This window comes from Berkeleyomyces rouxiae (assembly GCF_048999995.1).
Source record: "Berkeleyomyces rouxiae strain 22BRR77 chromosome Unknown BrBRR77_ptg000001l, whole genome shotgun sequence".
NCBI lineage: Eukaryota > Fungi > Ascomycota > Sordariomycetes > Microascales > Ceratocystidaceae > Berkeleyomyces > Berkeleyomyces rouxiae.
Window position 1 is genome coordinate 1,494,649 of NW_027396491.1, and position 26,296 is coordinate 1,520,944.

Below are 26,296 nucleotides of genomic sequence, written 5' to 3' on the forward strand. Positions count from 1 at the left end.
AGCGATGAGAGGGCAACTTCCTTTCAGGGCATGAAGAAATAAAAGGAAGGGGAAGGTACATACAAACTTTCCCCACACTGGGGTCATGATTGGCCGCACGTTTTGCCGTCTCGGGAGGAGGGGGAATATAGGCCAGTGAAGATACAGCTACAAGCTCTGCTTAGGCCTGCAGCTGCTGTGGCTAGAGCTGTGATACTAGCTGCAATTGCTCTTGTAGGGCCGGATGTGGCTGGTCTTGCTCTTTTCAATCTGCGACTCTGCTGCTTCTGATTCGTGTTTTTCTTCTCCTCCAGACATCATCACCAACCATCGCCATTTGTCTCTCCATCTTGACATCATTTTTCCTGTATTTTTTTCTGCTGATCCGCGCCAGCGTCCCAGGCTTTGTTCTGCCGAGTCTTCTCGTCCTCGTCACTGCGTGTCTTGTGTGCTGCGCTGCACCCCTGGTCTGGCGGGCTTTGTGCTAAGGCTTCGTGCTTGGGGCCTGTATCCCTTGACTTGATCGCAGGGTTGCTGGATCCTCGATCTCTTCCTCTTGCTTTTCGACCTTGCTGACAGCGGAAGCAAAAGACGCAAAAAAAAACAAGCTTCAGGGCTTCTATCCAACTGGCTGTCTCATTTTGCAGGCCGGAAAAAAGAACCCACAAGCAAAGCACGCGCCACGAAACGCGCTCGCATCACCCCATTGACCGTTCCTGGGCAGGATTTTTCTCCCCCTTCACAACCGCTTAACCATTTGTTTTTCTATTTCTTTTTTTCCTTTTTTTCTTTTTTTTTTTTTTTTTTTCGTCTACACCACAACTACAACCTCATCGCCTGCAACTCTTCCTGGCCATCGCCCACCTCCATTGTATTTTCTCTTTCTTGGTTATCCTACACGCATCTTACAGCGCATCAGTATCTGGCTGTCGCGCCTAGCTTCCGAGCGTTCATTATTTCCGCTACTCCCATACACCCATCCATCCATATCCAAACGCACACCCGTTGTCTTTTATCGCCAACGCAAACGACACACGATGCCTTCTCCCGCCAAGAGCCCCGTGAAGGAGGAGCCCACAGCCGTTGCTGCTGAGGCTACCACTGATGTAAAGATGTCCGATTCTGATGACGAGAAGACCCAAGGTACGCGCATCATCTCCCCGAGAAACCTCCACTACAGCAACAGGCGCGAAACAAGGCTGCGTTGCGCGACAGCGGCGCATCGATGAAATGGATCTAGCCATCATAGGACGAATCGCTCGCTTATTCTGTGCGCCTTGGAGCTAATGGGCTTCGACTAAACAACCAATTGCGCTTCCGGCCGCGCGTGATTTTCATCTGCGCCCAAGCAGTGTTGACCTAATGTCTACAATACTGGCCGATCCCCGTCAGGTCCTGTGCAAATTCCCGCGCACCGCTGGAAATCACGTCGCATCGCTGTTGCCCTGTTCGTTGATGATCACCACCGTCTTCACCAATCGTCTTTGTTTTGCCTGCTAACTGTATTTCCTGTTGCACAGAGACCCCTGCAGCCAGCGCCAGCGAAGAGAAGGCTGACGAGTCGACCGTCAAGTCTGAAGACAAGGCTGCATCTGAGGACAAAGATACCGAGATGAAGGACGCGGACGAGCCCGTCGAAAAGAAGGAAACGGTCGCCAGCAAGGCGACTCATAGAAAGAAAGCTGGCGGCGCTTCCGCGGGAGGCCGAAAGAAGAAGGCTGTCCGCACCACACAGTTCATCGACGCCCAGCCTGGTGACCAGTTCCTCGTGAAGCTCAAGGGCTTTCCCGCGTGGCCCGCCGTTATCGCCGATGAAGACATGCTTCCTACACAGCTGCTCAGCACTAGACCAGTCACTGCCAGACGCGCTGATGGCACCTACCGCGATGACTATGCGGAAGGCGGCAAGCGCATGAACGACAGATCGTTCCCTGTCATGTATCTTCATACCAACGAGTTGTAAGTGATGCCTGTTTTTTTGGAGGCTTAAACCTCGGTGTTGAGATGCAATATTTGTTTCGAATCTTCGACTTTTCGCCTTGTCATCCCCTCCCATCCCAACGAGAGATGCCGTTGTCATACACGCAGCCTTTTCGTTGAGGTATTTATTCCTGTACAAAATATCATGAATATGAACCTGACTAACCCTGAAAAACCTACAGCGGATGGGTGCCCAACTCCATTCTATCCGAGCTGAGCTCTGAGAAGGCACGCGAGACCAAGACCGACAAGATGCGCAAAGATTTGCAGGCTGCGTACGATCTCGCCAGCGAGGGCCACCCCATTTCCTACTACAAGGATATGCTCCATCAGTTCCAGGAGGAAATGGTGGCGGCCGAAGAGGCTGCCAAGGAGGAAGCAGAGGCTAAGGCCAAGGCGAGCCTTGAAGTCCCTGATGATGAGGCGCCCAAAAAGTCCAAGAAGCGCAAGGCTACTGACGATGTAAGTTGATGTAGTAGCTTGCATTTGTGAATTGCAAAGCTAACTCTCCCGTAGTCCAAACCTGATGCCAAGAAGCCCAAGATCAAGCTTAATGTGTCGAACCCCAAGGCTAACGGTGACAAAATCAAGTCTAACAAGCCCAAGCCTGCCGCCAAGAAGGCCGCTACCCCCAAAGAGCCGCAGCTGAGCGCCGAGGACCGCCACGAGCGCAAGGAGAGGGAGGTTCGCTTCTTCCGTCACAAACTCCAAAGGGGCTTTTTGACACGCGATGTCGAGCCCAAGGCCGACGAGATGCCTGCGATGGATGACTCCCTATCCAAGCTTGAGACGCTGCCGGATTTGGAAGCCTCCATAATCCGCGCCACCAAGATTAACAAGGTGCTCAAGGCCATGCTGAAGCTCGACTCGATCCCGCGCGAAGAAGAGTTCAACTTCAAGGCACGCTCAACCGCACTGCTGGGCAAATGGAACAAGCTGCTTGCAGCCGACACCGCCTCCGTCCCTGCGTCTCACAGCACTAATGGTGATAAGAACGAGTCCAACGGTAAGGCCGACGACAACGAGGTCGGCGATCTGACCGTGATGGGCGACCAGACAATGAAGGTGTACGAGACGGAAGGGCCAGAAGAAAAGGCAGACGAAGAGCCGGTAAGTATTGAGTAGCGGATGCGTGTCTTTTACAACGATGACAGTATTTACTAACCAAAAAAAAACCAGGCTGTCGAGGCGTAAATTCTATATCCTTGATGAGGTTGCCGTTTTCATGTTCTTCCGTGAAACTGCTAGCACGAAAACAGTGACTCTGGCTCTAATGATCTTTCCTTCTTTTACTCCTTTTCTGTTTCCCATTTCTCAAGTCTTTGCTTGATTCTGGTGGACTATTGCATCGGCAACATTACATCATCTTTGTCCTTTCTTTCCTTGTCCCTATTCCCTTAAGGTCTACTGTGGTTCTGCTTTGTTGGTTACGTTACGTCGCTTTTCTAAATTCGCTTGTTTTCCCTTTTTTTTATCCTGTCTTTTCTTGTCATAAGGCCAGAGGCTTCTGCTTCCTGCTTGTGTGAATGAGTCTTCGCGTGAACTTTACAAGTGCATTATCTTGTGGCACGTTTGGACAACTATGGGCCTCTCTTTTTCTTTTGGGCTGAGAAGCGACGCATGACGGAGTAGAGCCGTCGTAGGCTCCGGAACTGCAACAAAAATAGTATCTGCACGTTGTGCTCTTGGCTTGCGTCATTTTCTGGTTGGGAGGGAAAGCTGGGCCGCTGGGCTCAGCGGTGTGTGTGTGAGGGATGAACATTTGAATTGTGTACTCTTTTTACATTTCCATATTCTTTCTGCCCCTATGGATTAGTTTACTTGTGGAATATCGTGTTGTAGTTGTACTGTTCTGTTCATGACGCGAGTCTTGATCCCAGCCGTTGAACGAAGCCCATGGCTTGATCTGCCACGCAGACTACATGCTTACGGATGACGAGAAACTGTCAGCACACATAACAGAGCGGGGAAACAAGTGAGCTTATGCAGCAAGGCTGCGGATGCCCGCTGATAGCCGCTCTCACACATATGCCCGGCCAGCTCACAATGGTCGCGATGGTTGCCGTTAGAGTCGAAGAATAAGTGGAACCAGAGGCACAGTTTGCCTGGAGGATGTAGGCACTGTAGGGACATGGTGAACAAAGGGGGGCTTACAGTGCATCTAGATATACAAACAGTACGCGTAGAGAGGTTGTTGTCTGGCGCGCCTTGGACGTGGGCATCCCTGACGCAGCTGCAACGTTTCTTGCACAACGTGAATCGGCCGAGACCAAGCAATTGTCGCTTGGAACCGCCAGTCTTTGTAGTGGCTTCGCAGCTAAACTCCGTTTCAGCCCAACCTAACCGCACGCCTAGCCGATTTGACGCTGAGCGCACAAGCATGGACCCCCTCTCAAACGAGCATGAAGATCTGGTGGGTTGCTATGTGGCTAGTTGGGCGAACGCAAGCCTGAGTGTACTGACGCTATTGTGCAGGTCGCATATGTCTTCCAGCCCGACGAGCACGACGAGTTCTTGGCCGGCGACCGGCCGCTGAAGAAGCGCCGCACCGGTAGAAAGGCCGGCCAAGAGCCCGAGCCGTCTGCCGCTGTGCCTGGCAGCAGCGGAAGCTTTGTCCCGCTGCTCAGCGGTACCGAGAGTGCCGATGCTGTTGAGCTGCGCGAGGCGCTGTTCCGCAAGCACTGGGCGCGCATCGACACGCGAATCATGCAGGTGCTGCGCTCGGCGAACCAGGCCACGCTGGACCAGGTCCGCGACTTTGTCGACGGCGCTGCTGCACACTGCGGCACGGCACGCATCCCAGCCGCGTTCGTCATCTCCGGGCCAAATATTGCGTCCCAGGATCTGCTGTTTGAGCAGTTGGCAGAAAGCCTGACAGATAGCTTGCCGAGTCGCTTTGTGCGGCTGCGGTCGGCGGACGCGGGCACGATCAAGTCGGCGCTCAAGCAGATTGTGCGCGGGGTTACTGGTGGCGGGGCTGCCAATGGGGCTGTGGCGGCGGCGGCAGCAGGCGTCGAGGACGAGGACGGGGACGGCGATGAGGCTGCGCTGCCGGCGACTCAGGCGGGGGGCAAGTTCCTGGATTACGATCTGGCAGCGCTCCGGGCGTATCTAGACGCGCAGACGGAGCCGTGCGAGCACATTTTCGTGGCGTTCCAGGACGGCGAAGGTTTTGACAGCGGGCTGTTGTCGGACCTCATCACGCTGTTCAGCTCGTGGCGTGCGCAGATCCCGTTCACGCTGTTGTTTGGCATCGCTACGAGCACGGATATGCTGCAGGCCAGACTACTCAAGTCAACGTGCCGGATGCTTTATGGCGCGCAGTTTGACGTGGTCAAGAGCATGGCGATCCTTGAGAGAGTTTTCCGTGCAGCTGTAGCCGCTGTTGATCTCCCACTACGCCTGGGTCCGAATCTGCTCGCGTCGTTTCTGAACCGGCAACAGGACCAAGTCGCTGGTATACAGTCTTTTATCGACTCACTCAAGGTAAGATGGTGCCTCTATGGGCGTGTAACCGGCTCTTTGCTAATGCGCTATCTTCTAGTATGCCTACATGTGCCACTTCTATGCCAACCCACTCAGTGTGCTGCTAGCCGACGAGGAGACTTGCCAACTACAACCCGAGCTTCTTGAGGGCATCAAGTCCATGCCCTCGTTCCACACTCATGTCGAGACGCTGGTGGCCCAAGGCGACTTGGCCACAGCCAAGTCTCTGTTGATCGACCCAGATTTCCTGCGCAGCCAAACCAGGGAGTGGAACACACAGCGCATGTCATATGTGCGGCAGCTGCTCGTTGCCGTTGAAGTCGTCTGCGCCGCCGAGAAGCGCACAGGCGCCTACATTGATGTCTTTATCGAGCTCCTCGCCGACGGCATCGGTCTCGGGCCCGCCTCGCCCACCATGGCCGCCATCAAGCGCATGACGCCCGATGCCGTGCAGAATGTGCTCGCGCACATGCTCATGGCCTGCTCGACCTCGCTCGCCGGCATCGCCTCCCCCGACAGCGTCACGCAGCTGGCCGAAATCGCCGCCGACATCGCCGCGCTGCAGGACGCGGCCGACGCCGACGCGGCCAACGGCTCCAAGACGCCGCTGCGCAGTGCCCATTCCAGCCCCTCCAAGACGGCGCGCGCCACCGCCGTCGCCCAGCGCGTGCAACTGTCGCACGACACGTCGACGCTGACCAGCTCCGACCGCGCTTTCACCGATGCCGTGGCGAGGCTGTGCCTGCTGCTAACTACCATAGTTCGCGAGGCGGCGCTCACCAACGCCGGCGCTGAGAGCACCTCGGGCGCCGACCCTGCTGCCATGGTCAATATTTTCCCCGCGGCGCAACAGCTGCTGCACGAGGCTTGGCTGTACGACAACCGCGCGCCACACCGCGACGTCTTTGTGCCGCGGCCGCGGCTCGTCTTTGAGCGCAGCTTGGCCCGGCCGCACGACTACCTGGCCTGCAGCTGCTGCTCGGGTGCCAACGGCTCCAAGGGCGTGCCACCGGCCACGTGCATCTTGTACCAGTTGTACCTCGAGGCCGGCGCGCTGATCAACGTGGCCGACCTGTGGAGCGCGTTCAAGGGCGCGCTGGGCCCGCAGACGGATGAGCGCAAGGCGCTGAGCTTGTTCTATCGGGCGCTGGCCGAGCTGCGGATGCTGGGGTATATCAAGGCGAGCCGCAAGAAGACAGACCATATCGCTAAGGTAAAGTGGCTGTAGGCATTTCTCTTCTTCTCTTGTTTTCTTGGTCTTTTACGTGCATGTCTGGCGAACTAGTTTCCATAATAGAATGTCTTTGTTGTCTTTTTTTTTCTTTTCGTCGTGTCTCTTGGGTCTTCTTTTATCCTTGGGTTCTTCTTTGTCCTGTGTTTTACAGATTGCTTCTAGATGCTAAGAGTCAAATCTCTCTGTTTTGGTTAACAAAGCCCGGTTCTTTGAATACAGCTAGGCTTGCAAGTAGATTTATTTTGTTCTTGGTTTCAAAACTCTGGTGCATTGTCTTTCTTGGGAAACTTATATAAGTCGCGATACTTCCCCCGATCTGGCACATCTCTTCGGCTTCATAAAACCATCTATTCCTCATCAACCCTGACATCACAACCTCTCATACATACAATGGACTCAACTACCTTTGGAAATCCGGCCATCACCACCCGGCCTTGGCCCCTAAGCCGCTCAGGGTCCGCTGCATCTTCAGTCCATGCTTCCGACGAATGCTACACTCACCGTTCTTCAATAGACTTCTCCTGGTCGGCTATCCCACGCTACGCGCCCGCAGCTAATACATGGAGCTTCATCCGCCCGCCCTTTGAACAATGGGACGCCGACGACGAAACCGCCCAGACGCCCTACTCCCCGGCATCTGCACACTCCGACTTCCCGCACCACACACTTCTGGCTTCAACGCTGGACGTGCCCGCTGCGGACTCTATGGTGCGTATTGGACACGTCCGCTCGGGCTCGGCGTGTGTCTCTGCGCCCCTCGCTCCAGACAGCTGTGTCGTGAGCCCGGTGGATGCCCCGGCCCCGACAGACGGCCCTGTTCACTGCGCCGCGTTTCCCTCGGAAAAAGCACCTGTAAGCCCGGGGTCATGGGATTGCCCACAGTCTCCTGGATACACTGACATCATTCTTAGCTATCTCGAGCCCTTCCAGAATAGCATCTTCACCCAGCTCGCTCAAGCAGCTCCTTCAAAGCGGGCTCTCCCTCCCCTTTCCACATCACTGGTCTCTGTCTCTCCTGCTGACGTTTCTCCCAAACCCAATCGGACCGCGCCTCGGGAAGGCAAAGTTGAATGCACTTCGGCCCTGAAGAGCCTAGAAATGACCAAAGTTACCAGCTTCAGAGGTCTTTCCCACCAGCGCCCGGATAAGCCCCGGCCCAAAGCCATCTATGCGCCGGCGCTATTTGACTACTACGGGATCGATTTCTTCAGCCCCGAGCAAGCCGCTGTCGCCATGTGGCACTATGATTTGCACAGTCCCCCTCCAGGGCTCATTGTTTCTCCTTTGTCTGCCAGGTCTAGTCCAAAGACTAACAATTCCTCCAAGGTAGGTCGTGCAGTGCCAAGCCCCGTTGACAATCGGCGGCCTGGTCCTACGAACCGGGGCTCAAATACCACATGGGTGGCAGTCCCCCGGTTCGCCCAGCACTCAATCACCATCTCTCCGGTAGCCTCTACACCCAAAACCAAGCGGCAACAGACGAAACACCATCGAAAGCCCAAGGCCTCGCACAAGCTAAAAAGCAGGTGGGAGCATGTGTCGTCACATGGCTGGGTCAAGAGTCTCAGAAGCCCCCTGTAAGCAACTCATTCCATGATATGATTAGTTAGAAAATAGAATGTGTTCCCAGTCAAGCAATATAACGTTTTTCCCTGCAAACAAGACCCAGTCTGTGTCAAAAAACTTTTGTGTAGACTTTTTTTTCAATGCGAAGAAAGAAAACAATGTTAGACAAGCAATCGAAGGGTATATAACATTTCTATTTCGCCTCGAGGGTAGGGGTCTCCTGATCCAGCTCCAGCAGGAGTTCTTCCTTGATAGCAAGCTTGCGCTTGGCCCACCATTCCTTGTCACCCTCGGTTTGTGACTCAACCTCGGCCAGCTTTGTTCGGAATGCCTCGTTGGCGGCGATCTCGTTGGCGGACTGGAAGATGGTCTGGCCCCAGTTGGGAGCCAATGCGTTGGCCTATGACAGACATAGAAGTTAGCATAGGCATTCAGAAGTTTTCTCGGGGCAGCTGTAGGGCTACAGTATGCAACGGTACGGGCGGCTTACCTCCATGACAACATCGCGCAGCTCGTCCTCCATGTCCTTCTCGGCACGCTGGAAACGCTGCGACAGGTCGTCGCTGACGCTGCCCTTGGCCAGCAGCGAAGTCAAAGCCTGCTTGGCTGCTCGCACCTGGATCAGGCGGTGGATGTCCTCGACGGCTCTGCGCAGCAGGGCAGCGCGTATCACACTGTCGGGCACACGGGGGCTTTTTTCTTTCTCGTTGGAGTTGTCGGGGATCATGTGCAGCAGCGACAGGTAGATGTTGCGCTGCAGATGAGGCGGGAACCACGGAGCAAGATTGGCACTCTCGGCTATTGAGACAGAGTCTTTGGTTAGCAACTGTGAATAGGTTTGCGGGCAGGGCGGCGCATGGCCACGATTGAGCAAAGAAGCAATGGAGTGGGTGACATACCAGCTTTGCGCTTGCGGTATATGCTTGAAAAGGCCATCAGCGAAGACAAAAGCACAGTGAGGTAGGCAAAGGGCAGGATCAGGCCTGCCCAGTCCACGTCAAGGAGAAACATGATGGTGATATTGAGATATCGAGACCAGCCGATGCCGTCGGGTGTTGTTTAGCAAGTGCGCCTGCTTGAAAGATCCAAAAAGAAAAGGCAGCGGCCAAGGGGAAGACAAAGTTAACGAGTGTAGTTGCAGTGTGAAGAGTGTCTCGTCACAGCAGCTTCGGCTTTTGGGATGTAGTTTGTGCTTCTGGCCAGCCTGTTGTTAATAGCATATGAAGCTTATTTGCTGTCCTTATTGGAGCCGGGGTTTATCCGGACCCCTGTAGTTTTAGTTGGAAGTCAGCTGTATTCAGCTGCGTGCAGCTGTGGGACGTACAAGTAAATGAATAACCCTAGTTAAAGTTAAAATTGTTAGGGCTTCTTACATGCTGACTCAGCCCACATACTGACGCCAACTTCAACCCTTGGTCTCTCAACCAAATCAAACATCACCATCTGTGTATGACTTGACTGGCTACAAACTTCTTCTTGCGAAATCCTTCATGTGGCTCAAAAGAACGGCAAGCGGCCGTCTGGGGCGTCTAACCAATCAATTGGCGCCTCAGGCTTTCAAGGGGCTTCGTTGAGTTGAGGAGGTCTAGAACAAAGCGGGGCCCTCAGGGAAGGTTTACCGGTTATCGAGCGCTAGCAACGAGAGAAGCCGAGTGAGAGCGTGACGTGAGTTGGCCGTGCAAGGAGAGCGAGAAAACACGACAGGGTCTGAGCTGGCCGGTGGTGGACTTGAGATGCCAAGTGGAGCGGGGGTTTACGCTGTGTATAGCGCCATCTCCTGGGGGATTCTTTGGTCTGTTTATCGTTTATCGTTGCCGTTTTTGGTCTATAGGCATGGATGGCCAGGCTTGATTGTCGATCTGATGGAGATAGACACAGATGTATATGCTCATGCTTAGCAGTAGTAACCGCCGGAACATTGGCTTTGCTTGGATTGTTGGGCGGGCTGCGGGTTCCTATGACTGCAGCGTGAAAGAAAACTTTTCTTGGCACCCCAATGCGCGGCTCATTAAACTTGCAGCGCAGAAGGAAGGCTGGGGGTTATTCGTGCTCTATATACGGGCTTCTAAGTCAGTGGGTGAAGATTTTCATCCTTGATAGTGGCCAAGGGCCATGTTCACGGACTTGGGCCGCCGTCGCGAGTCATACCCACCCGCGCTGGCCCTTCGTGCTAGGAACTACAATTTCCGAGTTTTTTCGTGGACAAGCCAGGAACACTGTGCATGTAGACATGAGACAAGGAGACATGTGCATATGTAAATGGCTTTGCGAAGCAGTGGTTATAGTTATCTGTGTATATAGATATAGCTGTATGTGTGTAGATCTGGTCCCTATGTCACGGCATCGCGGTCAGTGAGGAAACTCGAAGCCGGGATTGTTTCCAGCAGAGGCGCCCAAGACAATGACATAGGACATGTGTGCGGGTATATCTGTGGGTAGTCCTGTATTATACTTTGGCCGGCCATATCACAGAACCCAGATGCGATGCGTCACCCGTCTAGGCACGGGGGTCCAGCAAACCACCGGTTCAGCACAAACAGGGATCAGGAATGCGCGTGACTCAAACCTGGATGATGACCCAGAGCCGTGTCACCACCACGAGACGCCGAAATTCGAAACGGAAGCAATGTCCAGCGATATAAAGAGCGCTCTTCCGGCCCCTCTAAGCCGCTGCCTCTGCCTCCAATTAGTCAACACCAGCTTCACTTTGACAGAAACCTGCGCCCTGTTACTTATCTTATCAGCTGTGGCCAATTAGTTAGTTATTTCCACATTCAGCCAGCGCCCTCTCTTGGACTTAAACCCCACCAAGAAAAAGCTTCCTGCACTGTCCCACCTTTGCAACGCCGCCGCAGCGCCTTAAGGACGAGACGAGACCAGCCAGACTCTGTGTTTCCTTTTCTTTTTTTTCTCCTCCGTCCGTCTTATCGATAGCCTGCCGTCGACCATCTCCATTGCCCTTGCCCTGTGCCAGAGTACCGCGGGCTTTTGCTTCTTGTCTTCTTCTCCGGCTGCTCTGCTTCCTCTGCGCCCCGCCTCGGCCTCCGCATCCACTCTTACAGCCACAGCTTCTCGTCGCCTCGACACTCTTTCACATTCTCCTGCCCGCCACGATGTCGTTTCAGGCTCTCGTTGGCAGAGCCCCGGCTGTTCTGCGAAATTCTCGCCAACTGCCCCTCAGCCTGAAGAACAGCGCTCGCGCGGGTGCCGCTGCTTCGTCTCGCCTTGCCTCGAACAGATCCGTCATCGGAACCCAGACTCAGAAGCGGTTACTATCGTACACGGCGCTCTGCCGCTCTGCCGACTCGCAGCCGGCTCCCAATGCCCAGGCCTACATGGCCAGCGGTGTGATCAAGACTAGCACCCCGGTCGACGTCAAGAAGGTAAGCCGTGGCTTGTTCTATTCATCTCTTCATACCATGAACCAGTCTTACTAATTGAATACGCGCTCTGTGTCGTAGGTCCTTGTCATCGGTAGTGGTGGTCTTGCCATTGGCCAGGCCGGAGAGTTTGACTATTCGGGTGAGTCGTTCCAACTTCAAGCGCCAGTTGTGTTGAGGCTCAATGCCCCTCCATCCGGCCTCACCATTAAACATGCCCAAGACAACACGTCCTAACCACGCTTTAACCTCCCACTACAGGTTCCCAGGCATTGAAAGCCTTGAAAGAGGCCGGCATCAAGTCGGTTCTGATCAACCCCAACATTGCCACCATCCAGACCAACCACTCCCTTGCGTGAGTCGCAGCTTCCTGATTCTTTGCTTTTTTATTTCATATCCGCTAAAACCCCTCCAGCGATGAGGTCTATTACCTCCCCGTCACCGCCGAGTATGTCAGCTACGTCATCGAGAAGGAGAAGCCCGATGGTATCTTCCTGTCCTTCGGTGGCCAGACTGCCCTCAACCTTGGTGTTGAAATGAAGCGCCGTAAGTACCTTGTCGACTTTCCCTTGCTACTTTTCTCCTGCGCACTTGGGGCTCCGCGTCTGTTATCAGCCACCACTCCTCTTACACGCCGGCGCTGTGATGTCACGCCCTATATTAGTATTTTCATCACGTAAAAGCGCCTCCTAAAGTGGACAGTGCTTTCTATGCGACTCAGTCTCCGGTCCCGCTCTTCACAAAACCGCATCCTTCAGATTGCCTTGTTCACCATTTGCCAATTGAGCGAAGGATGAAGAGAGGCCAAATGAACGACGGCCTAAAGGAAATCCTAGCAAAAATATAGTTGGTCTTGAACTTGCGCTAACTGCAACACTCTCTTGTCTAGTGGGACTCTTCGAAAAGTATGGCGTCCGCGTTCTGGGCACGTCTGTCGACACCCTGGAGCTTTCCGAGGATCGCGACCTGTTCGCCAAGGCCCTCCAGGAGATTGACATCCCTATCGCCAAGTCCATTGCCGTTTCTACCATCGATGAGGCTCTCGACGCTGCCAACAAGGTTGGCTACCCCATCATGTAAGTTCCGAATAACCTAGTGAAACTTTTCATCAAAGTCCAAAAAACTGACTTTGCGCCTACAGCGTTCGTGCCGCATACGCCCTTGGTGGTCTGGGCTCTGGCTTCGCCAACAACGAGGATGAGCTCCGCAACATGGCTGCTCGTTCTCTGACTCTTTCTCCCCAGATTCTGGTCGAGAAGTCGCTCAAGGGCTGGAAGGAGGTTGAGTATGAGGTGGTTCGTGATGCCAACAACAACTGTATCACCGTGTGCAACATGGAGAACTTCGAGTAAGTTTGATGCAAAGTCCCACTCCTTACACGCTCCTACTAACAGATAACCAAGCCCTCTTGGTGTCCACACTGGTGACTCCATTGTCGTTGCCCCCTCGCAGACTCTGAGCGATGAGGAGTACCACATGCTGCGTTCCGCCGCCATCAAGATCGTCCGTCACCTGGGAGTTGTTGGTGAATGCAACGTCCAGTACGCTCTGCAGCCCGATGGCCTGGACTACCGTGTGATTGAAGTCAACGCTCGTCTTTCTCGTTCGTCTGCTTTGGCTTCCAAGGCCACTGGCTACCCTCTGGCTTACACCGCTGCCAAGATTGGCCTCGGCCACTCTTTGCCCGAGCTTCCCAACGCTGTTACCAAGACCACTACCGCTAACTTCGAGCCTTCTCTCGACTACATTGTTACCAAGATCCCTCGTTGGGATCTGTCCAAGTTCCAGCACGTCAAGCGTGACATTGGCTCCGCCATGAAGTCCGTTGGTGAGGTCATGGCCCTTGGCCGTACCTTTGAGGAGTCCTTCCAGAAGGCTATTCGTCAGGTTGACCCTAAGTTTGTTGGCTTCCAAGGCGACAAGTTCGACAACCTGGAGGACACCCTCAGAAACCCCACCGACCGTCGCTGGTTGGCCGTTGGCCAGGCCATGCTTCACGAGGGCTACACCGTTGACAAGCTTCACGAAATCACCAAGATCGACAAGTGGTTCCTGCACAAGCTCCAGAACATTGTCAACATGACCAAGGATCTGCAAGCTGCCGGTAGCCTCGAGGCTCTGAAGAAGGACCAGATTCTGTCCGCTAAGAAGATGGGTTTCTCTGATCGCCAGATCGCCCACGCTGTCAACTCTACCGAGGATGCTGTCCGCGCCGTCCGTACTGGCTTCGGCATTCGCCCTTGGGTCAAGAAGATTGACACCCTGGCCGCCGAATTCCCTGCCGACACCAACTACCTGTACACTACCTACAACGCTTCTTCCCACGACGTTACTTTCGAGGACAAGGGTACCATCATTCTGGGCAGCGGTGTCTACCGCATTGGTAGCTCTGTCGAGTTCGATTGGTGCGCTGTGAGTGCCACCCAGACTCTGCGTGAGATGGGCCAGAAGACTGTCATGATCAACGTAAGTTATCCTTTTTGTACTTCCCAGATTTTTTTCTGACATAAAACTCTTGCTAACCCACTTAAAGTTCAACCCCGAGACCTACAGCACTGATTTCGACACTGCCGACAAGCTTTACTTTGAGGAGCTGAGCTACGAACGTGTCATGGACATCTACGAGCTGGAGAGCGCCTCTGGTGTTGTTGTTTCCGTCGGTGGTCAGCTTCCTCAGAACATTGCTCTGCGTCTCCAGGAAACTGGTGGCGTCAACGTTCTGGGAACTGACCCCAGAGACATTGACAAGGCCGAGGATCGCCAGAAGTTCTCTGAGATTCTAGACTCCATTGGCGTGGACCAGCCTGCCTGGAAGGAGCTGACCTCCGTTGAAGAGGCCTCTAATTTTGCTAACGAGGTTGGCTACCCCGTGCTGGTTCGTCCCAGCTACGTCCTGTCTGGTGCTGCCATGACTGTCATTCGCAGCCCCGAGGATCTCAAGGACAAGCTGGAGGCTGCCAGCAGCGTGTCGCCTGATCACCCCGTCGTCATCACCAAGTTCATTGAGGGCGCCGAGGAAATTGACGTTGATGGTGTTGCTTCCAACGGTGAGCTGATCTTGCATGCCGTGAGTTCTCACGTCGAACAGGCTGGTGTTCACTCTGGTGACGCCACCCTGGTTCTGCCCCCCGTTAACCTGGACGACGCCACCATGGGCCGCCTCAAGGAGATTGCCCAGAAGGTTGCCAAGGCCTGGAACATCACCGGTCCCTTCAACATGCAGATCATCAAGGCCAACGAGGGCGGTGCTGAGGATGCCCTCAAGGTCATTGAGTGCAACCTGCGTGCCTCTCGTTCGTTCCCCTTCGTGTCCAAGGTTCTAGGCACCAACTTCATCGAGACCGCCACCAAGGCTCTGGTCGGCAAGGACGTCCCGGCTCCCCAGGACCTGATGGCCGTCAAGCGCGACTACCTTGCCACCAAGGTGCCCCAGTTCAGCTGGACCCGTCTGGCTGGCGCCGACCCCTTCCTCGGCGTCGAGATGAGCTCGACTGGTGAGATTGCCTGCTTCGGCAAGACCCTGGTCGAGGCCTACTGGGCCTCGCTGCAGTCGACCATGAACTTCCGCGTTCCTGAGCCCGGTGAGGGTCTGCTGTTTGGTGGTGAGCTGAGCAGAGACTGGCTGACCAAGGTCGTCAACTTTGTCTTCCCCATGGGCTACAAGCTGTACGCCGCCGACAACCAGGTTAAGGACTTCATTGAGAAGACGGCCAACGGCAATGTCTCGGTCGAGGTCATTGAGTTCCCCACCGATGACAAGCGCGCCCTGCGTGAGGTCTTTGCCAAGTACGACATCCGCGGTGTCTTCAACCTGGCTCTGGCTCGTGGCAAGACCACTGCTGATGTCGATTACGTTATGCGCCGCAACGCCGTCGACTTTGGTGTCCCTCTGTTCATGGAGCCCAACGTAAGTTTTCTTCTGCTTCCTTTGTTTTGTAATCACCATTGCCTATAAGGTATATCTGCTAACCATGCCTTCGATAGACTGCCATGCTTTTCGCCCAGTGCCTGAGTGAGAAGCTGCCCCGCTCCGAGGGCATTCCCACCGAGGTTCGCAGATGGTCTGACTTCATTGGCGGCAAGCCTCTGTAAACTACCCGCGCATCTCGCCGCGTCTCAATCTTTTGCCCGTTTTGCTGCCATCCTCCATCCTCCTCCCCTTGTTCTTGGATTTCGTCACTGAGCATTCCCTCACCTCCGCTTCTCTCTTCTCTCGCCCTTCTTGTTCATGATATCCCCCTTTCTCGTATCCAACTACCTCTTCTTTTCCTCTCAAATATTTGACCCTTCTTCATCTCCCTTCACCCCCTTCCCCCCCCTCCCGCCTCTCTCTCGCTCTTGTAACTTGGCGAAATCTGAGTTGCCTCCTGTTGATTTTCTTTGCCTGATCTTTGATCTATGTGTTACTATAAGTCCTTGAAGAGAAAAGTCTTTTTTTTGTTTCTAGTTTTGGTAAACTATGTAGTTCCATGTCTTGGGAGTTCCGAATGTAATAGTTAACTCTGTATTCTCTTTTGCCATCTCCAGTACCATTTCAACAGTTGGCTAACTACCACTTCAACGCCAAACCGCTACGGGGTTGGATGATCGATCACGCATGTTTGTTTGGAACTATCTACATCATGTAAAGATCCAATTATTATCATTTCTGCGACTATGAAATGCAAGCTCTGTTTCTATTCTTCAAAACTAGGTAGACCATTCCCAAGCCCGAATTCAGGCTCGGTCAACCCTTTCTCCAATGGCGTCATGGAGTTGCAAACGACACTCTGTGGGATATCTTCCCATGTCGCCTTGACGCATCGACAAAGCTCGGCTCTGCCTTTTACATTTGTCCTTGATATCCTGAAGATGGGGGGCCGGGGGTTTCTGCATACACCCTTTCTCTTCAGAATGCTCCAAATGTTTTTAATGGGACTGGGAACTGACGACTTCGGCCGTTAGTCCAGCGGCCCGACTCCGTCCTCCATCAACCAAACTCATTGTCCAGTTTGACAAATGGATTGATGCAGTATCTTGTTGGGAACGACGCGTGGCATATCGAATCGGCAAAAGCTTTTCCCGAAGAGCTTTTTGGCACACCCGCGGTGAATATCCTGTTCCAGTGGCGCCCGGATCTCGCGCCATTGAGATAATCATCTAGATCAGCCAGCACCACAACATATTGCATGGACTCTAGGACGCCATACTTTCATGTACTAGTTTGACATCCTCGATCCAATTCTCAATCGCCGTAAAAGAACGGTTTATGTCTGCTTGGCATTGGAAGCAAGAAACCGCTGTATAGTCCTTAAGCAGACCGTGCCGTCCAGGCACTTGACAAGGCTCGCCAATGTGATGGCGGGGTCCTTCTTCATCAGCCGCATGATATACCGCTTCTGGGCCGGACTAAGCTTCTGCGGACGGCCAGACCTCGGCTTGGGCTTCAACGTGGAATTTTCTTTGGCGTTTAGGAGTATCCGGGTGACGGTTTTGTGGTCCGTCCGAAACTTCTTTGCAATGGCCCTGGCCGATACGCCTTCCTGTGACAGCGCAAGCATGGCCACCCTCGCTTCCACCGGAAACTCCTGGCCCTTTTTGCGATTGGGACAGAGAATGTCACCAAGAAGGCGTTCTGAACTCATTGTGATGAACGGTTGTTGTCGTTCAAGGTTGAGGGGGGTGAGCCCTGTCGCGTCAAGATTTGGACTCGTTTGAGTGAGCTGCTATCAGACTTTTCTAGTATTATCGAAGCTGCTTGAGAGTAGTACTCTTTGTGTTCCAGTGTTCTAACAGGGGGTAATCAATAGCAAAGGGTTATCATTTGGTGATTATCGCGTGATATGCTTCAAGGGTTCAATTTTTACATGGCGATGTTCCGTTTCTCTGGCTTACCTATGTATGTACATGTGGCGCCTGCGCCACACACGAAATATAACTGTTCCGGTGGCGTCTTAAGTAGGACAGGGATAGTTACGTCATTGTGATGTAAAATGGAGGCTACATAGTAGGATTGTCATTTGACTAGGGTTAACATAGACATAGATATCTTTCTTGAGTGAACGACCAAGTTTTATTTTGGGAGGGCAGAACATCATTCATAACATAACGAAGAAAGTAAAAGCATCATGCAAAAGTGGTAGAAGCCAAGAAAAAGAAAGTCTTCGCCAGCGATGCAATACTAAGAAAAAGCACCAAAACATTCGTGGAATTACTTGAATCATCTTCCCTTCTCTTTCTCTCTCTCTTGTGCCTTCATTCAGGGCGAGGCGGATTCGAACGGCGCGGACGGTTCTCATTGTTCAGCCTAACGGCAGCAAATCTCTTAGCAAGGGGTTGGTCTTCTTGGGAATGTTGTTGTTGTTGTTGGTTTTGTTGGCGTGAATGGCTGTTGCTGCTGTGATGGGGATGTTGCGACGAGGAGGAAGAAGATGAAGCAGAAGAAAGGGGAGTGGGAGCGCCGGGAGAGCTGGCAGACGATACGTCGCCAGCGGGGCCAGGCACAGACAGATGCGAGGCTCTGTCGTGCTGGCGCCCAGACACGGCGCGCTGTCGCTTGGGGATTCGCTCACCGGTGGATTGCAGGATAGCTTGTAGGGTGCGCCAGCCGCCGGAGGTCGATGCGCTGTGCATATCGTCTTGGTTGTGGCTAACGGCTGCCTTGCAGATAGCAGAGAACTCGTGCTAAAGAGGGAGAGAAAGGAGAAGAAATGGCCAGGTTAGTGAGAAGAATGTAGAAATAATAGAGGGTTTGTGGGAGGCGTAATGCTCTTACTTCTGAGAGAAGATCAAGGTCTTTGATAAAGCAGAGCAGATGGAAATCGGAAACATCGTGGACGTCGGTGGGCCTCGCTGAGGTAGCGGAGATTTTGAGGGCTTTGGCGAGGTCGCTGTGGTCCTGGCCGATGCCGACGTGGGAACGGTTCTCGATCGGGAAAGCTGAGCTCAAGAAGACGGGCTTCGGAGCGTCGGGGAAACCATGGGTCAGGGTGACGAATAAGTATTCGACAGGGAACGATGGCTTTGCGTTTTCCTGAACGTTTGCGCCGTATTCGTTGATGCGGCGGTAGAAGACTTCGGGGATGTAGCGACTGCGAACAGCCGTGTCTTCGTCTTCTTCTTCCTGGACAAACATAACGGCAGGCTCGGTGGATGGTTCAATGATGTTGGCACGCACCATCTCGACGGCCGAATTGGACATTTGGTATGAGGCAATTTCAATCTCGCCGTTCTCGTTGCCCGAGATGACACAGGTGACAAAGTTTGAGCCAAAGATGCCCTCGCGGCTCCACTTCGTCACGCGGGGATGCTTGGCCTGTAGACGGGAGGCAAAGCAGATTTCCTGAGACGACAGGAAATACGAGTCGGCGTGGCGCTTACAAACTACACTGCCATCGCCCTTTCCAGCATCGAGCAGGTCCGTCCAGATAACGCCCACCTTTTCCAGACCGCAGAGTTTGGCAACATTATCGACATTGGCTTCATTGCCCCAGTCATTTGTTGTGAGTCCGTCAACTTCGTCAACCTGAGGAACCTCGTAAACAGCTTCAACCACGGCCTTGATACCTAGTGGGACCTTGGTGTACTCGGCATAGCGACCATATAGAATACCCATCCGTTGTGTTCCGGTTCGTCGCCAGGCGTCGATGAATGTGTTGATGATAGAGGGTGTCGCGAACTCGACATGGTCAACCATACGGAAGTTCTGGGGCTGGAGGATAATTGCGCTCGGTTGGCACTTGCTGCAGATGCCGACGGGCCATTTCGGGTGGCCGCCGGAGCAGTTGGACACGACTCTATAGAAGGGCTCGCTGAGCGGCGGGATAAATGACGTGCCGGACTCGGGCTTATTCGTAGCGGCGTTGATTTTACGCAGATGGGCGTGGAACGACGGGTACTTGATCCCGTTCTCCGAGAGATAGGTTGGGTTGAATGGCTCCAGAGGCGTGCAGTAATCACACATGCCCTTGGGGCCGTGCTTGCACATGGAATTGCGCGAGCGAGAGATGGTGCCGGGCAGCTTGTCCAGCTTGTCGTCAAGGGGAGACTGCTTGATCAGCTCCCACGGCCGAGCGGCCCCCTCGACGAGGGCAATGGTCTCTTGCGCAGAGGGTATTTGGTGTTCGATGGCCTTGCCGTTGAGTCTAGCCGTGACGCTCCCTGAGACGGTCGGGGCAGCCTGCGGCTCCGAGGGCGCCGAGTCGGTGTTCTTGTAGAAGATGAAGATGAGGTCGCCATGCTTCATGCCCACGCGGCTGATGGCGATGTTGTTGAGCTGCTCTAGCAGCTTAGAATCAGCGCCCGTTGGGTTGTTGGACAGGGCAATGGTGGCGGGATCGACTGTGTCGGGAAGCTGGGCGATGAGCTGCTTTCCAAAGGCGCCAAAAGTCGATTCATGCTCGACAGTGATGCGGAGCATGCCATCGGGGCCGCGGACTCGGAGAAGCATTGCGGGGAGCGTGAGACCGGAGGCCGGGATGGGGACTGAGGCAAAGGTCGAGAGAATCGAGTAGGGGAGATGGTTTAACAGCGAGCAGTCGGCAGCACGAACGGCGGTGGAATTTCGCAGATGTGAAGAGGTCGAAAGGGAAGCGAACTCAGGAGAGCGGTTGCTGGGACCACAGACAGAAAGAAAAAAAAAAGGCAGATGGAGGGGTTGAGCTGATCTCGAGCTCCAGGTTTAAGCTTGCTTTACTTACTGCACCAGGCGCTGATTGATGACGGCGGCCAGGCGGTGCCTGCTTTTTGGATCCTGCTTAGTCAACCGCCTCATGACGAAACCACGAAACCACGGCAGAATCTTCCGGCTCAAGACTCCAGAACATGGGAGATGCTGTGATGTGGGCCACATGGGAAACTGTGCGTTTTATTCATTGCCTTGTAGTTTTCACGCGTTGGCGTCATGGCCTTTGCTGCAGTGCTTGTTGAGTCTACTGTAGAACAGAACAGTTGGTGCTGTAACTTTATTCTTACACAGACCCGACGTCATAGCTGCACTGCTGCATTTGGTTCATCGTCACTGGCCTGAATCGACCGCTTGTATTCTCTGTACGTTGCACATTCAAGTAGACTCAATACTCTTTATCGTTACTACCATATTCTACCCTGTTCGGCATCATTCTTTTTTTTGCTCTTTAGATCCTTTTTTTTCTTTGTGCTGTAAATCCGCCTTAATTCTTGTCTAGCCGGACTTCAGGATTTTTCTCAATGAAGTTGAGGTCCACCTTGTGTCCTAAAAGCTCTCTAATGTTGGAGATGCCGTACTTGATCATGGTCGGTCGCTCCAGACTCAGACCCCAACCATAAACTCTCAGGTCCTTGGGCAGGCCCATCGACTCCAGCATCTCTGGCCGGAACATGCCACTGTTGCCAATCTCGACCAACTTGCCCAGACCCTCGTGGTACGCAAAGATCTCCATTGACGGCTCGGTGTACGGATTGTAAGCAGCCTTGAACTTGAGGTCCTTGAGGCCCATCTTGTTGAAGAAGATCTCCATGAACTCCATTAGACCACCCAGGCTCAGGTCGTAGTCAGCAATGACACCCTCAACCTGGTGGAACTCGGCCAGATGTGTCGCGTCAACCGCCTCGTTTCTGAACACGCGATCAATTGAGAAGTAGCGGGCGGCGGGAGGGCGGCCATCAGGACCCTTTTGCGCAGCAAGCTTGCGAAGAACTGCCGTCGAAATGGCAGTGGTGTGTGTGCGAAGAACCAGGCGCATCGCCTCGTCTGCGGCCCACGGGTATTGGTAGCCGACCGAGCCAAACTTGCCATCTTGGTGCACAGCCTTGACGTTGTCCCAGTATTCGGTCTGGTCTTGATCCACACCGGGCTCAGCGCGCGGGGGGTCGGCGACCAGAGGATCGGAAATGTAGAAGGTGTCCTGCAGATCACGGGCAGGGTGCTGCTGGGGCACGAAGAGAGCGTCAAAGTTCCAGAAACCAGACTCAACGTAGCGGTTGGTAGGCATCTCCTGGAAACCCATTTCAAAGAAGATCTGGCGAAACTCCTGGCGCACCTTGTTCAGAGGATGCAGAGCACCAGCACCCTGATCGGCACCAAGGGCGTTGAAGTTGTAGGCCTTGAAGGTAGCCTTATCCCAAGAGTTGGCAGCCAGCATGTCCGAGGTCAAATCGGTATCCTCCTTGACCATCTCCAGAGCAAACTTGGGGCCCTTGCTAATTTCGAAGCTGACAACCTTTTGCAGGCGCACGAGCTTGCGCTTGCGCAGCTCAGCAATGATCTTGGGCTCGTGTGTCCGGGTCTCCTGGATGGTCTTGAGCTGCTGTTGGGTGACGTCGGTAATAGTTTCGGCCTATGGGGGGTTCAGGTTTGCAGTCAGCAACAGTCGGCCTGGCATTGGGAGGACCTCGGTGGGTTTCTTTTTGTCTTTCTTTCCAGTGGCCTTGACTACGTGGCGAGTCTGGCTACAAAATGCAATGGTAGACTCACAGTAGCAACAAGCTTCCCGTCCTTGGCCTTGGTAATCCACTTCTCCTTGAAGGCCTTGCCCTGGCCAACCTTGGTGACGGTCTTGTCGCCAATGGCCTTTTCCAGCTCCTGCACAGTCAGGCCCTCCATGGCCTGGCGCAGAGCACTAAAGACACGAGCCTCGTGGGAGCCATGGGCGGCAATCTGCTCACCCTCTGCCTCAAGAATAGCCTCTTCGCGCTCCAGGGTTTTGTAGGTCACCATTTCACGGCTTCCCAGGCGGTCCAGAGCCGATTTGACCTCGGTAAAGGGCACGGTAGGGAAAGCCTCGGTCGAAAGAAGAGGCGAGGCCTTGTCCAACTTCTGGAGGACGATGGACGCCAGATCGGCGTTGGAAGAGTCGGCCATTGTGAATGAGTGTGCGTAGATATATGTACGGGACGGAGACTGCGGGGCTCAACCGAGACCAAGAATCGGAAGCGGGGGTAAACTTGGCAATTGGCGGCCGCGTATTCGTCGTCGGGTTCGAAGTTGAAGCAGGCACGGGCGGGCGGGTGATTGGACTGCTGCAGGCCGCTGAAATGTGGAATTTGGGCGGTTGTTTGGTGATGATGGAGGGGTGGTTGTGGTTGGTAGACGTGGGCTGCACTTGCATTCGGCTTTGAGTCACTCACTCAAACCCCGGAACCCTAAACCCTTAAGAGGTACAGAAGCAGGAAGAGGTGGGGCAGCAATTTTGCAGCTCCCCTTCCAGGATGGGACTAAGAGACTAAAAATGGACCAAACATGAGATCACGTGGCAGATTTTGGCTGTCTGACAAAACGAGGTCTACCTGGACGCTGAGACGCACTGAAGATGATAGTTAACTTGCCTGTGAAGCTCAGGTTGGGCCTGTTCTTTCACAGCAGTGACACCATCAAAACAAGGCAGCGGCAACCTGCATCGACCAGGGCTAGCAGTCATTCGCATTCGAACTTAACATACCACATCACTAAACATTGGAGGCGAGGCTCATATCTCATACTACACGACGCTACACTACACGACTCGACCAGGCTGATTGGCTCTTCCACCTCACACTATACATCACCGTCTTCTTCTACTTTATTGGCTCCCTTTGGCGACTGTTTCTGCCCCCCGTTGACTGCCCTGTAATCCTCAGTCCACATTCTGGGTGCAGCGCGTTGACGCTGTCGCCTGTCTCTTACTGCTTAGTCTCTACTTTTATATCATGTAATCCTCAAGCGAGCCTTGCTTCTACCGAGCGACACATCACTCCCGCTCTTTCACTCTTTGTTTTTCTATTCGCGACTTGCAAATGTTTTGCCGCTACTTCTCAAGCAATGAACAATGACGAATACACTTCCCCGGCCTTGGGCCCGACCCATCCTCCCGAAAGTCCCGAGCCAGCCGCGTCCGCGTCCGCGCGCATCCCATCCTCCAATTCCAACACCCAGATACCCCTACGTCGACCCCGGATCCTGAACCGCCGGACGCGAAGCTTTTCTGTCGATGGCAGATCTTCAAGATCGCTGCGCGCCGATGAGCCTGGCACCGGCTCACGCTCCAGGTCGTTCCGCGGCCAGGGGCGCAAGAAGTCAACCAAAAAGCCATCGCCGGCCTTGGTGAAAAAGCTACAGTTCATTACAAATATCCTGGCCAATCTCGATTCCCTGGTCTATGTGCAACTGGCCACACTCTACTACATGGAGTGCGTCTCTTTCTGTTTTCTTTGCTTCCTCTGCATGCAGCCATTGTACTAACCCTGGTGATAGATGCTCGTTGTTTCTTCTTCTTCCTCGCATGGCCGCACATTACACATATCTCACACCACAGCCCGACAATCTCAACATTTCCACGGCAGCCCCCGCCAACCTCCTCGGCATCATAATACCAAACACCCTCGCCATGATCTGGCATCTTCTTGTTGCCTTGCCAGCGGCCCCCGAAACAACCCGCGGTTACTTTCACGGGGGCATTATAATCGATTTTATAGGCCAAAAACCCCCTGCAACCCGTCTGGTGCTGTTGGCATTGGACCTCTTCATCTTGATTCTCCAGCTCATCATGCTGGCAGTGCATCTAGATCGAGACAATCTGCGCACACAAATAGACCCAAAGCGCATAAGTCCTCTGATGCTACTGAATCTCATCACCGTGGCGCGCGCTCTAGACCAGGCCGAGCGTGGTGTTCTTCCTACTGACTCGTTGGTGGCTGGCTCGAGCGTCGAAGAACGCCCACAGACCGCAAGCGCACCCTCCTCACCAGGCGACTTGGTCTCGGAAGACGGCTCTGACTTGCTATCGCGGACTACATCCGAAACCACCATGCAGCCGGATCAACTGGACGAGCTGTTTTCTGGCACAGCGGTTGTAGGCGAGTATAATCTCGTGAGCACGTTTAAAAAGTACGCTGCGGCGGTCAAGATACCAAAGATCTTTCTGCCGAGTTCATATTCGTCGCCAGGTGCCCCAGACCAGCAGAGTCTTGCGCCTGGAAACTATGCGGCGACTCTGCGAGAGCTAGGACTCAATGGCTTCGCTCGACTTTTGAGAGCAAGACGGACTGTTCAGCAGACAGAGGCCCGCGCGCAAGACACGCCATAGATTGATTGATACCCCCTATTATTGTTTCCCCCGCTGATAGAAGCCCATGAATCCAAATGTTTGATTCTCTTTCTTTTCTGTTCTCATCACTTGTAAGATTTTCGGTAGATAGTTGTAGTATAAAAAAGACCCCGCATGGTCATCGTGCCAGGGAGCTGTGTACTTTGGGATTAGAAAACAGAGGACAGAGATGAATATACAGCCAAGACAGCACGCAGTGATTGAAAAAGCAACAGAAACAAAAGCATGAAACGACAAAACAAACCCAAGAACTTCCCAACAACTCCGGTAGATTTGCTTTTTTTTACCCAAACCAATGGTATCCCGTAAATGCAACGTGAGTGACTAACTATGTGATTGATCTCAGCGACAGAAGAGCAAGAGCGTGAGCGAAAGCGAAAGCGAAAGCCAGGAACAAGAGACAACACAGCAGCGCTTCGTTCATGCAACCTTTCTCGCCACGTTGCCCACACCAAAGCCTTTGACTGAGACAATCAGATCGGTGCTGTCATCCTCGTCCACCGGCCGCATACCCCATGCGCTACCACCCATCTGCTTCAGATCCCGAGCTAGCAGGATAAACTCGGGCGTGATGGCGCCGGCGCTCAGCCGCACCCGGCCGACGTCTTCGCTGCCCATGGCCATCAGCGCCAACACTGTCGGAACGGCCTCCTTGCTGACACAGCCGCCGGTGGAAATGGCCTCGAGTAGTTGGTACGCACACTGCTTGCCAATATCCTCGGGAATGACACCACCGTGGGGCGGCGCCGGCACATCGGCCGAATATATCACGCCCATCGAGCTGCTCTCGGCGACCAAGCTAAGGCCAAACCCGATACCGGTGCGCCGCTTGTCGCCGTTTTTGTCGGACACCAGCGGCGCCGTGTCGTACTGCGCTGCGATGTTGATGTCGGGGACGAGCGGGTTGAGGATCTCGCGAGCGGCCTGAATCATGCGGTTGTTGCTGGAGGCCGAGACGCCGGTGCAGTAGGCAACGCCACGGATGCGGCGGATGCGGCCCTCGCTGCGGTTCAGGTGCAGCGTCTTGGGTAGGCGCACCTGCGACGCGAAGCGCAGCTCGACGACGCCGCCACCGCCACGGCCGTTCTTGCCGGCACACGAGCGCGTGATGATGCGCACCTCGATGCGGGCGGGCGGAATGCCAAAGAGGCCAAAGAGCGGGAGGATGGACGTGCGGAAGGTGTCGACGGAGATGTCGCCTGTCTCGGTCGCGGAGGTGATGACGCCAGGACCGGTGAAGCGGATGTTCATGTGGCCCTTGGAAAAGGGCGCGAGCAGGCAGATGGGCAGGAGGAAGTAGCTGATGCCGCGGTTGTTGTTGGCTTCGATGCGGTGCTCGACCAGGTCGCCGTCAATGGCGCCCACGCCGTCGATGGCGCCCGTGATTAGGCCGGGGTGGTATGTTATGCGGGTACCGGTCAGGGAGATTTGCATGGAGCTGCCGTTGGTGACGGTGTCCAGCAGGCGCAGGAACGAAACTTCATGCGGCGCGAGACCAGGATGCGTGGGCGACGAGTTGCGGATCTGCGAGATGACGATGGGTCGGCCCGTGAGGGTAGAGAGGGCAAGACGCTGGGCAAAGGCGATATGCCCGGTGAAGTGGACGGGTTCGAGGGACGCCATGGTTTGCA

General features: G+C 54.2%; 9 protein-coding genes across 9 annotated transcripts; 5 read left to right on the forward strand and 4 right to left on the reverse strand.

Annotated features, from left to right (window-relative positions):
• Positions 1-1,016: 1,016 nt before the first annotated feature.
• Positions 1,017-3,153, forward strand: BROUX77_000439 (uncharacterized protein; the record flags this gene model as incomplete). The annotated part of the gene is made up of 5 exons (XM_073749144.1): positions 1,017-1,122; positions 1,500-1,938; positions 2,142-2,421; positions 2,476-3,069; positions 3,139-3,153. 5 exons carry the CDS (start codon positions 1,017-1,019, stop codon positions 3,151-3,153), a joined length of 1,434 nt encoding a protein of 477 aa, XP_073608676.1.
• Positions 3,154-4,339: 1,186 nt separating this feature from the next.
• Positions 4,340-6,673, forward strand: BROUX77_000440 (uncharacterized protein; the record flags this gene model as incomplete). The annotated part of the gene is made up of 3 exons (XM_073749156.1): positions 4,340-4,372; positions 4,435-5,445; positions 5,504-6,673. 3 exons carry the CDS (start codon positions 4,340-4,342, stop codon positions 6,671-6,673), a joined length of 2,214 nt encoding a protein of 737 aa, XP_073608677.1.
• A 396-nt stretch (positions 6,674-7,069) lies between these two features.
• On the forward strand, positions 7,070-8,260 carry BROUX77_000441 (uncharacterized protein; the record flags this gene model as incomplete). The annotated part of the gene is made up of 1 exon (XM_073749167.1): positions 7,070-8,260. The coding sequence occupies one exon, from the start codon at positions 7,070-7,072 to the stop codon at positions 8,258-8,260; it is 1,191 nt and encodes a 396-aa protein (XP_073608678.1).
• Positions 8,261-8,438: 178 nt separating this feature from the next.
• BROUX77_000442 (uncharacterized protein) lies at positions 8,439-9,256 on the reverse strand (the record flags this gene model as incomplete). Its single annotated transcript, XM_073749178.1, has 3 exons — positions 8,439-8,645; positions 8,736-9,043; positions 9,145-9,256. 3 exons carry the CDS (start codon positions 9,254-9,256, stop codon positions 8,439-8,441), a joined length of 627 nt encoding a protein of 208 aa, XP_073608679.1.
• A 2,102-nt stretch (positions 9,257-11,358) lies between these two features.
• On the forward strand, positions 11,359-15,717 carry BROUX77_000443 (uncharacterized protein; the record flags this gene model as incomplete). Its single annotated transcript, XM_073749189.1, has 9 exons — positions 11,359-11,628; positions 11,707-11,767; positions 11,887-11,980; positions 12,041-12,171; positions 12,515-12,701; positions 12,767-12,973; positions 13,029-14,091; positions 14,159-15,532; positions 15,610-15,717. The coding sequence occupies 9 exons, from the start codon at positions 11,359-11,361 to the stop codon at positions 15,715-15,717; spliced, it is 3,495 nt and encodes a 1,164-aa protein (XP_073608680.1).
• Positions 15,718-17,859: 2,142 nt separating this feature from the next.
• BROUX77_000444 (uncharacterized protein) lies at positions 17,860-20,053 on the reverse strand (the record flags this gene model as incomplete). The annotated part of the gene is made up of 2 exons (XM_073749200.1): positions 17,860-18,288; positions 18,380-20,053. The coding sequence occupies 2 exons, from the start codon at positions 20,051-20,053 to the stop codon at positions 17,860-17,862; spliced, it is 2,103 nt and encodes a 700-aa protein (XP_073608681.1).
• A 721-nt stretch (positions 20,054-20,774) lies between these two features.
• Positions 20,775-22,444, reverse strand: BROUX77_000445 (uncharacterized protein; the record flags this gene model as incomplete). The annotated part of the gene is made up of 2 exons (XM_073749211.1): positions 20,775-21,920; positions 22,058-22,444. The coding sequence occupies 2 exons, from the start codon at positions 22,442-22,444 to the stop codon at positions 20,775-20,777; spliced, it is 1,533 nt and encodes a 510-aa protein (XP_073608682.1).
• Positions 22,445-23,380: 936 nt separating this feature from the next.
• On the forward strand, positions 23,381-24,644 carry BROUX77_000446 (uncharacterized protein; the record flags this gene model as incomplete). Its single annotated transcript, XM_073749222.1, has 2 exons — positions 23,381-23,748; positions 23,813-24,644. The coding sequence occupies 2 exons, from the start codon at positions 23,381-23,383 to the stop codon at positions 24,642-24,644; spliced, it is 1,200 nt and encodes a 399-aa protein (XP_073608683.1).
• A 441-nt stretch (positions 24,645-25,085) lies between these two features.
• Positions 25,086-26,288, reverse strand: BROUX77_000447 (uncharacterized protein; the record flags this gene model as incomplete). Its single annotated transcript, XM_073749233.1, has 1 exon — positions 25,086-26,288. The coding sequence occupies one exon, from the start codon at positions 26,286-26,288 to the stop codon at positions 25,086-25,088; it is 1,203 nt and encodes a 400-aa protein (XP_073608684.1).
• Between the last annotated feature and the right edge of the window lie 8 nt (positions 26,289-26,296).